Source organism: Poecilia mexicana, unplaced genomic scaffold (genome assembly GCF_051168715.1).
Source record: "Poecilia mexicana isolate PSO_F unplaced genomic scaffold, ASM5116871v1 scaffold_7, whole genome shotgun sequence".
In the NCBI taxonomy this organism is placed as follows: domain Eukaryota; kingdom Metazoa; phylum Chordata; class Actinopteri; order Cyprinodontiformes; family Poeciliidae; genus Poecilia; species Poecilia mexicana.
Window position 1 is genome coordinate 16,130,808 of NW_028263376.1, and position 15,716 is coordinate 16,146,523.

Consider the following 15,716-nt stretch of genomic DNA (forward strand, 5'->3'; position numbering starts at 1 on the left):
AATTAATGGCCAGTGTGAACGTGCGTGAGGTGGCTCCCGAGCGCGATTCTGACGAGGCTGCCTCGGCTGACCTGTCAGACAATGGCGACGGGGCACAGGAGCGGAGCACGGCACTGCGCTCAGGCCATAATTACAGCACTGACAATCCTGTCAGACATTTCACATAATCACTTCGCCCCCCTGAGAAAACAGACTGTCCCATTGTTGCCCACAGCTTAATCAGGGCCGTGTAAACACGGCTTTGGTTTGTAGCCTCTGCTTTCCAGATATGGTTTCTGTCCATGCTGCTTTAATGGGGATCGTTTAGGAAATAGTTTTTCTGGCACAGCGTGAACATGACTCAGCAGGTTGAGCGTTTTACCTGCAGCAGACACATTTTAAAATTCATCAAAACAAGCTGTAAGGCCCGTAGAGCTAAATTTAGGGTTCCCACGTCATCTTGAAAAGTCAGTGAATGTGTGGAATACAAAACTCTAATATGATTATATCTGAAGTGGGGGTGAGTAAGAGCACTGTTTATGTTGGTTGTTATTCAAAAGTCCATCCATTCAAGTTCTATATTTAAATTAGTACAGTTGATTTTATTGACTAACCAAATTTTTGGTTTTTTGAAATAAAAAAAAAAAGCAAATCTGGTATGGAATAAATCCGAGCTTTTATATTAAAGTTACATCATCCAACACTTAAATCTTTAACACAATAGAAATATCTGGACTGTGGAACTTTGGAAATGTGTACGGGCCCTTTGAGAGTGTTTGTGTCGCTTTAATTCTGCTCGACCTGTCTCTGCTTTTCACTTTAAAAACAGTCACGTCCATGAGCCAATTGCGGTGCAGTTATGCAAATCAAAATCCCATGACACTACGACACTGAGAGAGAGTGGTGTGGGAGGCAGGGAGGACTCCTCTCTGCGCTGCCCCTGTAATGAGATTGATGTCGAGCTGTCTATCAGTGTGGGAACCAGGCAGGGACGAAGGCCGACCTGCAGGGACCCAGCAAATAACTGGCACTCGCACAGGGGAAGTGGAGGCTAGGATTTAGTTAGGATTCACCTCTTTGTGTCAGGGCTAACTCTATTACTTTTCTGTCTCTTTCTGGCTCATCAGTCCTCCCTTTCTCCACTCTCTCCTATAGTCCAGTAGCATTTATTTCCTGTCTTCTGCGAAGTTGCCTCATATGATCAACACCTTGCATCACAAGGGAAACTTGCTATGAAGTTTACAGGGAAAGCAAAACAGATTTATCTCACGTAAAGTGACATTGAATTGTTTACCACTGGTAACTGGCAGGGGAGTCATATTATTTTAGTCTTTTAAGGAGTCAATTGTTATTTTTTTCTAATCCACAAAGGAGCAAAACTCTGCATACAGAGCAGACTCTAAGATTTGAATTTCTCAAAGGTCAATCCAATTTGGCTTAGACGGTTTAAAGTTAAATACTGTGGGAGTTTTTCAGTCAAATGAAAAACCCAAACACACACATCAGAACACGTTTCCTAATGGGACAGGCTAAAATTAAGTTGGAAATGACTTCTAAATTTACCCAGTTGAAAAAAAAACATGACATATTTTTAAACTTATTTTGACCCTATATTGATCAGACAAAATCAATAATAAATCAACTGTCAGCAATAAATTCAGTTATACAGCTTGTTCTCGTCATTCCATATTATAAAAGACTGGTTCAGATTTGTCTTTAAGCAGTAGGTCCACTGTGGCTTGTCTTGCAATCGAAAGGTTGTAGGTTCGATTTCAGCTTTCCCCACATGTCGATGTGTCCCTCGGCAAGGCACTTAACCCCAACTTGCCTTCCAATTTGCATATTGATGTTTAAATGTTTGGATGCTTACTGGCTTTATAAAAGATTTGTTTGAGCTTGCATTAAAACTCAGGGTTCTTTGATTGTTTGTATAATTACTATCAGTGAGCGACATTCGACAGATGGCAGATTAAAGAGAAGCTCATCATTTTACAGAAACCTTCTGTGGCCATTTGCTCTTTTACAAGAACCTATTTTTATCAGGACCTAATTGTAAACTGAGAAGATTATCTGGTGCACATATATACTATATGCACTTTAATTTTGAACTAAGTTTGCATCGAATTTCTAGAAATGTCTGCTGGTGTTTTTGAGGCACAACAAAAACTTTGTTTCACAAATACAACCAGAAAGAAAAAAGTGATTTATATGTTGAGGAATGTCAAATGTGATACTATATATGTGTTGTTTGTAGGTCTATAAAAAAGCTGTGTCTAAAGATTGTTGTTGTGATACAGGCCACAGTTTGAAATAAAATCCTTTACTGTTCAACTGAACGTCGGCCAATCAGTACACAAACCATGTGCGCAGTAGACGTGTGAGTGTGAGGTGATTCTCTGGTTATAATTTCTGGAATGCTAAAAGGAGAAATGGACAAGGCATTAGGGTGTTTTGCAATTAAGCATAAATACAGGTTTGACTTGTAAAACAGCAACAGTTTATGTTGTCATTTAGTAAACAATTAAAATGTGTGGTTAAAGATAACCTTGACGGAACAAAACGGGAATCTGGCCTCCCTCCTAACTGCTATATGAGTGTGTTGTTGGAATCAAATTTGTTTCCACCTTTTGCGTTCTCTATTTACTATCTCCATTTTCCATTTTTCCATGTATCTCCACAGAAGAGGAGCCTGCTAGAGGGTTGCGCGGTTTCACTCGGGATCCATCTCAGCTGCAGGGTTCCATCTTGCAGACATCACTTAAAAAAAGCCCGCTGGGATTTGGGTTCACTATCATCGGAGGAGACCGACCGGATGAGTTCCTTCAAGTCAAAAACGTCCTTCCTGATGGGCCTGCAGCACATGACAACAAGATTGCCCCAGGTAATTTTCCTCAGAGCCATGATAGTGTTCTCTGAGTTCTGGACACCAACTGTTTAGCAGTCAGACTGATCTGAAGAGCCTTCCAAAACTTAGAAATATTTTATTTAGACCTAGAGTGTCAGCTCAATACAAAGTAGCATATAATTGTAAAGTGGAACAAAAAGATTCATGGTTTTCACAATTTCTTTTTACAAATAAAGATGTGAAAAGGCGTGGATTTGTATTCAAACCTACTTTCTTGAATCATACAACCACGTTTTACTGCAATTAAGTCTGCTAAGGTGCATTCGCATCAGGTTTGCAAATCTTGACATGGCTGTTTTTGCCCATTTTTTATTTCAAGACAACTCAAACTCAGTCAGATTACGTAGAGAGTCTCTTTGGACATCAGTTTTAAAAAAACTCTCTAAGACCCCCATTTGGATTTAGGTTTGGACTTTAACTAGGCCATTCTAAAATATGAATGGTGTTATCTAAGCCTTTCCATTGTAGTTCTGACTACAATGTGTTTAGGAATGTTGTTCCCTGCTTCGGTGATGCGGTCAGGGTAATTTAAGCTTTCAGTCTTGCATAATGTTTTTCATGTTAGCAAAAAAGCTCAGTTGTCTGACCAGATCACTACTCTGTCAAATAAAACACTTTGAAAACACTGTTTGTGTTGGAAAATGTGTGCAAGGACACCGTAGTGATCCCAAAAAATAAGTCCCAAATTATGTGCATTTGACTTTTCTTGACCTTTTACATATGGTTTAGGCAACCATTTGTAAAGAGAGCAGATCATGGATACCTCACACTGAATGTCACATTGCTGAATCAGCTTTATGATCAGTCATAAAAATAAGAAATCATCGATAAAACAGGCATCTAGTTTATAGTTTACGGTCAGAGTTTATATCCAAGCATAAATTACAGTTTTAATTGGCCTGTCTTATGTAGGTTGAAGGGTGAGCACTACATGAAGCCATTCAGGAATATTTCAAGTAAAAGGCGTCGCAATAGGGTAGTGCAAATATGCAGGGATTTTCACCTTTTCATTTGTCTGTGGACATTGTGATCACATGTAGGGCGACTGAATTAATTTGAATAACTGTTGTGGGAAAAAAGCCTTAGGATTCATATAACACTAATATTGATCGCCACACAAGCACCGCTGCTGAGAATCAACGAGAAAGTGGAACAGAGAGAGTAATTATTTTCACTGTCTCATTTCCCTTGAGAGGGGGGGTAATTGACTGTACCAAAAGATGAAGGTAATTAATTTCATTGGGTTTTAACAGCGAGCAGTCGACTGGAACAACTTCCCCTTGCATCTTAACACTATGGACCTGCTACTTTTATTCATGCCAGGATGTGCAATGTTAGAGCTCCCGGAGAATGTTTATTCCACTTGTCTTTTGGGATGTTTTATATAAAACACTGTAGTACCATATAATGAGTCAGAGCCACCATGTTAGTTTATGGAGTTCATTTAAGGAGTGCAACTTTAGCTGTGTTTGCTTGGGGAAGGTATTGATTGTGTAGGTGGGATGGATCTTCTTCTGGGCATTTAGCCAGCTGGCCAGTCAGCGGTTCAGCTGTTTGGCAGGACAAGGTCTCCAGCTTTTACAGGGAGATGAAGGTGGAAAAGAATGAGCATGTCACTTATCTTGTTCTGTTTTACACTTTCCTACTTCCTGTTGCCATAATAAAATTATGTACAAATAAATACTGTTGATTGGGAAAACATTTTATGTGATATAGCAACATATTTGGGAAGTGGAAGGAAAATTAAATTTATTCCCAATAAAATTATGGAAATTGTGGAGTCAATACTGTGACAAACCGCCTTTTGCTATGATTGCAATTGTAGCTATTTTGGGACTTGTCTTCCAACTTTGCACATCTAGAAAAATAAAAATATCTATTGTTGCTGACTATTGTTTGTGCAATATCACTTGATCAAGCCTTTTCTAGCATTCCACACTAAAAACTAAGCAATAAAAGTATGTATGACTTGTGCTGATATTGCATTGGGTCAACATCGGTACTTTCCAACACTCAAAACTGCGATATTGTTATCGTATCAGAAGTGAAAAAGTTGGGCACCCACAATCCCAACAAAATACATTAAAGTTTGTAGTTTACTAGTGAAATAGAGATGTGATTGTGTTTGCTCTGTATTTAATTTAGCCATTTTTCACTTTTGAGAATGAAATCTCTTTGTTCTTCTTCGAGGTGACGTCATCGTGGACATTAACGGGGCTTGTGTGCTGGGGAAGACTCACGCTGACGTGGTTCAGATGTTTCAGTCCATCCCAATCAACCAGTATGTGGACCTGGTCTTGTGTCGGGGTTACCCTCTGCCAGAGGACTCTAACAGCAGCGAAGATGCATCAGCTTCACTCAACGCCTCAAAAGAAGCTTCCCCTACCCCATCCTCCTCCAATCCCCAGGAGCCCCATTTCACGGTCCCGGATGGAGGACACCTCTCACGCCAGGCTGCTGCCGTACCGGCCCTAAGCAACGGCGGACGACACCATCACCACCCACAGCAACACCAGCACCTTCCGCTCGCCCACAACCAGGAGGCCCCGGACCCCACCCTGTTACAGCCGGAGCTGGTGAGCGTACCCTTGGTGAAAGGACCAGGGGGGTTCGGTTTCGCCATCGCAGACTGCCCCTTGGGGCAGAAGGTCAAGATGATCCTGGACGCCCAGTGGTGTCGTGGCTTGCTGAAGGGTGACGTCATCAAGGAGATCAACAGGCAGAACGTCCAAACGCTGAGCCACGCTCAGGTAGTGGACATCCTCAAAGACCTGCCGGTGGGCAGCGAGGTGAACGTGCTGGTGCTTCGAGGAGGTGAGTGGCTGTAAACAATTATAAATCTGGCTCAAGTTAAGTTTATGTGTATGGCAATGAGGCAGTTCAAAGTGCTTCACTTCATATAAACATCTAACCTGGCCATTGCTTTTCTGCACATTTCCGCTTGATTCAGATTCATCTTCACATCTCAGTGTAGACTTTCACCCATTGACCTGGATTTCTCTGGTAGAATTTCAACCGGGTCAATGAGCGAACAGAAGAAGTTGTGAATGATCACATAAATCTTTTACACTGTTTGTAGTCTGCCTGTGGTTGTAAGCAATTGCAGCGGAGAACGTGAACAAAGCCATTCAGTCCATGTTGGACATGCTTCCCAATATTGAATTAACATCAACAGCCATCTTGCTCGGCTCAGCACTTCTCTCTTCTCAGTGGAGGATGGTTGTTTGCAGTGCAGGCAATTTTCAGTAAGCTTCGTAGTGTCGAACCTGTGCGTTACATACACCACAGGCAAACATTAGCGATTGGGCAAAATTTAAAACCTCGACAGAGTCCACTCTTCCAGGAAGCAATTGTTTCTCTATAGCGAGAGTCCAGACCCTCTGTATGAAGCAACACATAGAACAAGGGGCTGGTTTTTACCTGGCTAAAAAACATACAGTCAACGATTGTGAGATTAGTAATAAACAATGCAATTTGTCAAATGCCATCATCAAAATCATCAAGCAAATATACATCAAATATGTTTATTAATGTTCCACTTACTACTAATCAAAGACAACTGTAAACAGGCGGGTTTTTGTCTTTGTTTAAAGGAACTCAATGTTTTGACTGTTGAGCAGTTTTCTGGAAGTTTGTTCCAGATTTGTGGTGCGGAGCAGCTGAATGCTGTTTCTCAGTGTTTGGTTCTGGTTCTGGGATGCAAATACAAGGTTGATACAAAAACAACAGATCTAATGTATTTTGGTGCTAAGCCAGTAGACTCAGGTGGTAAGTTGGTAGCACCACAGCTGGGACACGCTGTGAAATCTTTCTGAATGTTAATCTACAAGTATCATGTTCAGACAGCGCACAGGTATTACAGCCTGGAGGCAAGGTGACAGTTTATTCCAATTCTTCTGAAATCCTTTTAATCCCCCTGCAGATTTCTTTTCTGCTTTGTGCTATTGACTCACTTTTTTCTGCCATCAAAAAGAAAAAACAATAAACAAAATTCCCAGACTGCTTTTAAAATTAATTCCCGAGGAGACGCTGACATTATCCTTCCTGTTGTCTGAGATCTATCAGCTGTAGAGGAGATGAAAGTTCCTGTACTGTGTACAATGTTTTAATTTATAAATGACAGGACGGATTGCGTGCTGCCTGTCTTGCTTGAATACACGGACTCTCCCAGTGTTTAATAAAGCAATTTCACGCTCTGGTCCACGCCAGCTCTGCATCATCCACTGTGCACCTTCCCAAACGGGGAGGAAGTGGAGCTCGGTCACATGGGAGGGAGCTGCGTTCGGAAGAGATGGCAGCTTCACTGAACCACTTGCTGCCATGAGAGAAAGAAAGAGAGTAGGCAGGAGACTCAGAGCGTGGTGGGTAATCACCGCCTGTCTTCTTGCTTCATGCTTTCCCTGATTTGAAGGGCTTGTTCCTTTTTTTTGCCTTTGCTGCAGTGCAGTATAGCCCAGATTCAGGAGATCAGTGTTGCACCCACATATCAGATGCGCTGAGCCGGGTTCTGTTCTACGCTCCCGGGGGTTTGTCGTGTATCTGCATTAATCGCACACGTGCATATGCTGCATGTGTGAGTGCGTGTGTGTGTGTGTGTGTGTGTCACAGCTTTAGGAAAGCATAGGATCACAGCTTTCCAGAAATCAAAGATGAAATGCTGCTGAGGTTTCTCACAGGACCCCCAAAGGCTTGGATTAGGATTGGTTTCAGTTTCAACCAGCAGTCAGAATTACAGATGATGGCAAGTAAATTCGGAAAATTGTGAAGATTTTCATACTGAAATGAAGCTACAGTACCTTGTAAAAGTATTCACACCCTTTCACACAAATGTCAGAGTGTTTCATTGAGATTTTATGTGATGGACCAATACAAAGTAGGAAATTACTATGGAGTCCAAGAAAAATTACAAAAGGTTTTACTCTTTCCTATTTGAGAAACATCTCAAGCTCAGTCAGATTCGACATAGAACATTTGTGAGCATTTGTTTTCAAGTCTTTGAACAGATTTTCACTTGAATTAATGTCTCATCTTTGACTGGGCCATTCTGACACATGAATATAATTTGGTTTCAACCATCCAATTGTTGTGTTGTCCGTGTGTTTAGGTCCTCCGTCCTGCTAAAAGGTTGACCTTTGCCCCATTTGCTTATCTTTTGCAGCCTCTATCTGGTTTTCTGCTCCCGTATTTAACTTCATCCATTTTCTCATCAGCTTTAGCAGCTTCTCTGTCCTTGCTAAAGTAAAATGTTTTCTATTTAAACTTTATTCCATAGAAAAACATTTAAACTTTATGTTTTTGATAATATAAATACAGCTCTGGAAAAAATTAAGAGCCCACCAAATATTTATTTCTGAACTCTTCCTGAGTTAAAACATTAGTATTGTTGTTTCTAAATGAATATGAACTTGTTTTCTTTGTATTATTTGAGGTACGAAAGCACTGCATTTTTAATTTTTTTTTATTTTTTTGGTATTTTAACCATTTCTCATTTTCTTCAAATTAAAACTACAGTTTTGCTTGGAATTTGGGAAACAATAGTTCGTAGAATAAAAGAACAATGTTCATTTTACTCACACATATACCTATAAAAAGTCAAATCAGAGAAACTGATCATTTTAATTGGTCTCTTAATTTTTTCCAGAGTTGTATATTATTAATATAAACATGTTTTAATAAACATGCAATTGTATGTTTTAACACAACATACTGCGCATTTTAACAAATTTATTTGTGGCGGAACAAAAATACAGATGTGCAGACTGAAGGAAGCAGATGGAGAATTAACATACATTAATTAGCTTATTGAACAAAGGAACAAACGGAGGCACTGCGGAGGCAGGAAATCCAAATTAGCCCAAGCATGAATCCACACCTGAATAGTTCAAACAAAGTAAATGAACTGGGCGGGGACAAACAGGCAAGGAAAGCATCTGGTGGACCAAATGGGGAACAAAGACGACGGTGGATAGACTTCCAAGGAAATATTACAATATCTATAAATGGAAACAAATGTGAAGCACCACTAAGAAAAACTACTGATCAAATGCAAACCACAGTCTGGGATGATTTTTGTGAAAAACCGGACAGCTTCAGCGCCTCTGGGTTGCATTTGCAGCAACAGGTGGCTGGTTTCACCCAGAGAGCGGTGGATGTTTTCCCACGGCTCCAGGTCTTCTTTGGCCCTCCTCTTATAATTACACATCAAACATCAGTAATACTTGAGCCTACTGCCCCCTGGTGGTAATATTACACATTGCTTTCCACACCCCTCCCATTTGAAACTTGAGAGAAGCGGAGAGGAAAGTCCTGAAAACATGTCTGGTAAAGGCGAGAACAGAGAAATGGGATAAATACACAAAACCTGTAACTAAGATTTTTATGATTCTCACCTTTTGTCATCGTTATGTATTTCATAATGTGTTAGCTATGTTTTCTTAAGGTTTTAACCTTCACTTTCACCTCTCTGCCGACAGGTCAAACTTCTCCTGTGAAATCACTAAAACCTGTAAGTAAAACACTTTTTTTTTAATCAGTTTTCTCATAAAAAATGATGTAATAGAAAACCCATTTTCTGTTGGATTACAAAATAGAAACCATTATTTTTTCTGGTTTGCTTTATCGCTGCCTCCCACAAGCAATGCTGCATTATTCAGGCAACCTGCATTATCCAGGTTGTTATTTCTGGAGTTGCGTGTGGGTAAACACACATGCTCCGTGCAAACAGCAACTTAACATCATCCTGTGCTTGGGTGTTGTAAGATGATATGCCTCGTTCAACAGCTTGTCACTGTGCTGCTCCTCTGTGCTGCGCTTTGAAAATAGAGAGGAGATGAGGCAGAAACAGGCTTACTCACTCTGCTTTGTTGGTGAAATGCAGTATCATTCTGCTCGGTTGTGCTATTTGGGGGATTTTTTATTTCTTGGTAACTAAATCCATCCTATATTTATCTGCTTCCTGGCTGTTTTAGACTTCAACCACTTAGATAAATGATCTGTTATTGCTGTTGTTACTGTATATGTTCCAAGTTATCTGAAAATGTGCCACAACTAATGGATGTTTCACCCACCTGAGGACTTGCACATCTGTTTACCCTTTCCTCCTGTTGTGTGTGGCAGGAGAGAGCTAGCATGCCCCACGCTACGTCCCAGCACAGCCTCCAGCATCCTCCGCACGCCGTCTCCCACCAACTGCCCCACCCGGCCTCGCAGCCCGTCGTGCAGCTGCAGCAGCGGCAGGAGATGGCGAACAGCACAGAGACCCTCAGTCAGCCGGAGGTGCTCTCCAACGCGCTCCCTGTGTCTACCAACACCCTGCGGTCGTCTTCTCCCAAACCGGACCCGTCTGAGCTCTACCTCAAGTCCAAAGCTATGCTAGACAGCAAGCGTAAGTTGATGACAGAACTTTTTCAGCCCTACTTAAGCATCTCTCTAATCAGCTTTGCAATGTATTTCATTGGTTGGATATGTGAGGTTGATCCAAACCCGCCTGGAAGTTACAAAAGTCTCTTCTGGAGATTTAAAATCGCTTCGATATTCAAGCTTTAGATAAAAATGAGCAAATTCAGTATAGCAATCTTCGGTTTTTGTACTTTTACCTGCCAATACCAATTTCACCGTTAAGTTGCAAAATAGCAGTTTCCATGTGTTTTCCTTACAGATGGTAGATCCTTACTTCAACTCTGACATTTCCAAAAGGCTGTAAAAATGTCCAAATCCAGCAGGTTCCATGATAAACTCGAGCCAAAGCTCAAGAAAAGGAAACTCTGTTTTACTCCAAATAATATTCTTGTAATCTGCCTAAAGTCTTGCTTTCTCTGGCTCTCTTGCAGCCTAAATGTTCATCTTCTTAGATTTCTGTTGTTCATTTTTTGCACATCACAGGTTGAAAATAATTAGTTTGAGTCACTGTTGTCAGAGTGACATTGTAGCACTTCATGTGGTGTGACCAAAGTATCTCTGAGTTCAGTTATGTGACCAGGATGCCACCATTCAGAGGTTTCCAAGCGCGCACTGCTGGGAGGAAACCCCAGGGGAAAACAAGATAAACTACATATCCCTTCAAGCACTGGAACCCCCTGGGATTCCTAACAGAAAGCTGGAGAGTGTAGCTTGGAACAGGGATCTTTGGGTTTCCCCCAGGACTTGTTAGCTCCACGATCTGATCTCAGATAAGACGAAGAAGATATATGGATATTTAGTCTGAAACGTAGACTAAAAATTGTACTGACAGATAATAAACTGTGTTCTATAGCGTGATTTCTTGATGTATGTGATTTTTCCAAATGAATCATTTTTGACCCCGGTGAAAACTTTCCATCTCTTCTGATTTCTTTCCTGTCTTCAGCACCTAATACCAAGGACCTGGACGTCTTCATCAAACGGAACCAAGAGTCGGGCTTTGGCTTCAGAGTCCTGGGTGGCGAGGGGCCAGATCAACCGGTGAGTTGCACAAATTATGTGGGATGATTGGAAGTTTCCAAAAACAAAATAGATTATCAATTAATATAAACTCCTAATAATCACATCAACCAGTCGATGTGCTCTTTCTAGCACAGCTCATTTTTGATTTCTTCTTCAGGTGTACATCGGCGCCATTGTGCCACTCGGCGCAGCCGAGAAGGACGGCCGTTTGCGGGCCGGAGATGAGCTGCTGTGTATAGACGGCGTTCCCGTTAAGGGCAAGTCGCACAAACAAGTGCTGGAACTGATGACCAACGCCGCCCGGAACGGCCAAGTCATGCTGACCGTCCGCCGGAAGCTGACACACACAGGTAGGTCTGCTGTGTATAATCAGCTCTGCATTCCTCCGAGGGCACTCGCAGCACAGTTCCTTCATCTCCTCATTTGCCTCAGATCAGCATGCTGGAGGAAAACCTCGGGGAAAAGGCTTTGATGTGGGATTTGCTCGGTAATCCTTTAAATTTGCTCTGGGTGACTTCCCTGTTGGAAAAAAATAGGAATAAATGAAGTTTGATTAAAACGATGACTTTCTGCTTTGAAGGCATTTTCTCTACCTTTTGAAAGAAGTGCATTTAATTTGATTTCATTAAAGATATTAAAACTATTTTACAAAAAGGCTGAAATAAGATGGTTGCTTTGTTGCGACATTAAAAAGCTGAGCTGATTTACATCTCAAAGTACTTTCTGAAAGTGTTTCTGCAGCAGCTCATACCTCCTGCTGAAATAAGGCCGGTTTAAACCCGCAAATAGCCACTTTATCCTTAGCAGGAGCACTTTTTCTAATGACTGTGCAGAAAATAAGCATCTGTCATGAGGACTCTCTGCTTTTATTGCTGGGTTTTGGAAAGATGAAGAGGCTGGTTAAAGATTACAAAGCAAGCATTCAACAAAGAGGGACTGAGTTGAATCCTCTTCAGCCATTTCAAATAACTGTGGTCTGTTGTTTTTATTATTTTATTTTTTTCATGTTCTTTTTTTCACATATCAGTTTCTTTAGATTTGTTCTCTGCTCAAAAGAAGCAATGAATCTCCTGAGGACCAAAAGCACAAATTTAACACCTACACAAGTTTGTAAAATATACCAATATATGTGATGTTATAAATAAAACTGAATATAAACACATTTATTAATATTTCTTTTAAAATGTATATAAAAGGCGATTAGAAAATAAAATGAGAAAATATATAATTCTGTTTCATTTGACTATTTCGTGCCCCTGTGTTGCTGTTTATCAATCATTTATTTTATAGAATGTGTGACCCAACCAATCAAAGTTATTGATTATTTAGAAGACAGTTTTAATCATTTGATGATGGATTCCACAACAAAAATTCTGAATCAAATTAAGAAATATCAAAATATAATCTGTGATTTAAACACATAATGAAAAAGAATAGAAATGATTTGGATTTTCTCTCATTTTTATGTACATTTATTTCTTACAATGTTATTTTATTTTAAATGCAGTACAACCAATTAGTCATTTACAGGTGGCCCTGAAGTTCTGTTGATATTTAAACCGGTCTGTACGGACTAGCCTGTATCTGACAAACATCGTCTTGTTTGTGTTTTGTCATTCCTCAGAGGGTGGCGAAGAGGAAGAGAGCGGCCAGCAGCCTCAGCAGGTGGCCTCGGCTCTGGTCAACAGCTCTCCCAAAGTGCCTCGCGTTGAGGCGCCAAACGCCGTCCAGCCTGCTCAGCTCCCCAGACCGGAGAGCTTTGATGTTACCCTGCAGCGGAAAGACAATGAGGGCTTTGGTTTTGTTATCCTCACATCAAAGAACAAACCCCCACCTGGAGGTGTGGAGCAAACACAAGCACGACGCATGCATGGTTTTTTGTTTTCATAGATCAGATTTAGAATTGATGCAAATCAACACAGCAGTAGATCAGGAAATGCTTACATCAAGTTTCTTATTATAGCAACAGTTTACAACCAAAAGTCCAATTTAGCCCCATCTATATAGACTCCAAGTGTTTCAAATCCATTCATTTCAATGTATGTTATTAATAACTCTGTCAGTGGCTTTGTACAGAAAAGAAGCGCAGGCGCAGTGATTCTGTAGTACCATCTTTAGGAAATTTATGATGATGCATAATTAATGTTAGCAATATATCAATCAAAAGTGTTGTCTAGAGAAGAGAAACAGCTGGTAATGAAATCAATGAGCCGAGAATACTTTCAATGGGAAAGAAAAACAAAGGCTGGGCTGAAACGATTAATTGTGATTAATCAATTATTGAATAAGCAACTAATTTAGTAATTGATTAATCATTAACTGAAGTATACAGACTCAACAAAAGGCAATTTGCTGAAAGAACATCATATTCAGAGCAATAATTAAGGCAACACTTTACAAAATATATGAACATTTTGCATTTAAGATCAAAAACCCACCTTTGTTTATAAATATGTTCATCCCACAACTCTTCTAGAGGATTAGTCCTTGCTGGACCTGGTTGAAAATCCTATTAAAAATCTTTTTCTATCAAATTATTAATCAGTTAAACCAAAAATAATCACCAAATTATCCCTGCATGGCATTGATGTTAAGTTAAGTAGAAACGGATTAAATTTTGACATGGTAGAGTAAGAAGTTTTTTTGTTTTTGTTTTTTTTTTAGCTGCAGATGCATTTTTTGCTACAAATACTGAAGGCGTATACAGTTGAACATTTGCCTAAAATGCAAATTTTATAGCATTTTAGCCAATCAAATTTCTTATTTTCTTATTTAAAAAAGGAATTGATTCATTTGCTTTTTTGCATCTTTTATTTATAATATCATATAAAAGTGATTCAATGAAAATTCTGCAGAATATGTCATTTTTTATGATTAATTGATTATCAGTCTGAATAACTGATAGAATAACAAATTGCTAAAATAATTATAATTGCAGCCCTAATATATGATAATTACTCAGAAATTACTCTATTAATGATTCCATTCAGAAAAGAGAACCAGAGGTAATGGCAGTAGTTGCTCTGATTCATAAAAGAGAGTTAAACACAAACTCACTGGGACAGGCATAATTTCCAGAGGATGAAAGAAAAAAGAGATGATGCAAAGTAAATGGCAATAAAAGCTTTGTCAGTCACGCATTCCAGGAAAGAAACACAGCTTATCACAGCATCACTGGGCTTACCTTCGACTGCAAACGTCATAAAGAATGGTGCATTCAATGAACAGGCCGCCTAATTTGACTTCTTCTGAAAGGGATGTGTTTGTGGCTCGATTTCAATAAACTTCATTCCAATAAACACGGCCTTGTTATTACAGTGCTAGAACCACAGCTGACGTCACTCGTTTTTTGTGCAACTGTTAAAACACAGAGACAAAATAGTTCTTTACCTTTACGGAAATATCAGACATTGCTATTCTGTGACATGTTCTCTTTGGACGTAGAATCATGATGCACATAATTGAATCATTGCTGTAGAAACATGCTAAAAGTCAGAGTTTTTCCTTTCATCTTTTTTTATGACAGTCATACCGCACAAAATCGGTCGTATTATCGAGGGGAGCCCCACGGACCGCATAGGTCGCATGAAGGTGGGAGACCGTATATCTGCTGTCAACGGCCAGTCCATCATGGAGCTGTCGCACAACGACATCGTTCAGCTCATAAAGGATGCCGGAAACACAGTCACGCTGACTGTCGTGCCTGAAGAAGGTAATCAGGCGTTACTCTGGTTTCTGTCCGGCTAATTAGGAGGGTGTCCCTTCTTCTTTCTTTTGCTAATGGGCTAACAGGACTGTTGATGCTTTCTCTGTTCTTACAGACAGCGCTCCTCCATCTGGAACAAATTCAGTAAAGCACAGTCCTTCAATCCAACATAGAGCCATGGGCCAACAGCCTTCCAGTCATCTAGACAGGTAGAGTAACACACAGCGATATGCAATAGGTTAAGTCGGCTTGAGCAGAAAAGTATTTCAAAAATAAGTTGAGACAAAACTAGAAGGATAAAGACATGCAAAATGTGAATTTTGCTACAAAAAAAGATAAACAATTTTGTAAAACCATGTTTTCATAATAAAACAGAAGAGTGAGCTTTTTCTGGTTTAATGTAAGACAAGAAAAAAATATGATGCTTGTTTTTATACATCTCATTTCAACTGTAAATGTATTATTTTGACAGTTTTATGACCTACATGTTGTTTTAAGCACCTTGGGGCTCATTAAAATGGCTTAACTTCACTGCTGAAGGTTTTGTAAACTCAAGCAAAGGTGTTGCTTTTAGACATCGAACTACAGGTTCTACAGAAGCTCCCAAATTTCTGTTAATTTGTTTCCTGCTTCTTGTATCTTTCATATTTTTATGTAAAAGATGTTTCATAGAGCTCATGTCTATCACAACACTGTGTTGAATCA

General features: G+C 40.0%; 1 protein-coding gene across 1 annotated transcript in view; it reads left to right on the top strand.

Annotated features, from left to right (window-relative positions):
• Positions 1 to 15,716, top strand: part of magi3a (membrane associated guanylate kinase, WW and PDZ domain containing 3a) — a 128,949-nt gene that overhangs the window by 106,174 nt on the left and 7,059 nt on the right. Inside the window, exons 9-17 of the mRNA XM_088007153.1 lie at positions 2,660 to 2,860; positions 5,075 to 5,698; positions 9,358 to 9,389; positions 10,001 to 10,268; positions 11,229 to 11,323; positions 11,463 to 11,655; positions 12,930 to 13,145; positions 14,832 to 15,017; positions 15,127 to 15,220. Coding sequence (XP_087863279.1) covers positions 2,660 to 2,860; positions 5,075 to 5,698; positions 9,358 to 9,389; positions 10,001 to 10,268; positions 11,229 to 11,323; positions 11,463 to 11,655; positions 12,930 to 13,145; positions 14,832 to 15,017; positions 15,127 to 15,220 — 1,909 coding nt within the window. The remainder of the gene's footprint in view (positions 1 to 2,659; positions 2,861 to 5,074; positions 5,699 to 9,357; positions 9,390 to 10,000; positions 10,269 to 11,228; positions 11,324 to 11,462; positions 11,656 to 12,929; positions 13,146 to 14,831; positions 15,018 to 15,126; positions 15,221 to 15,716) is intronic.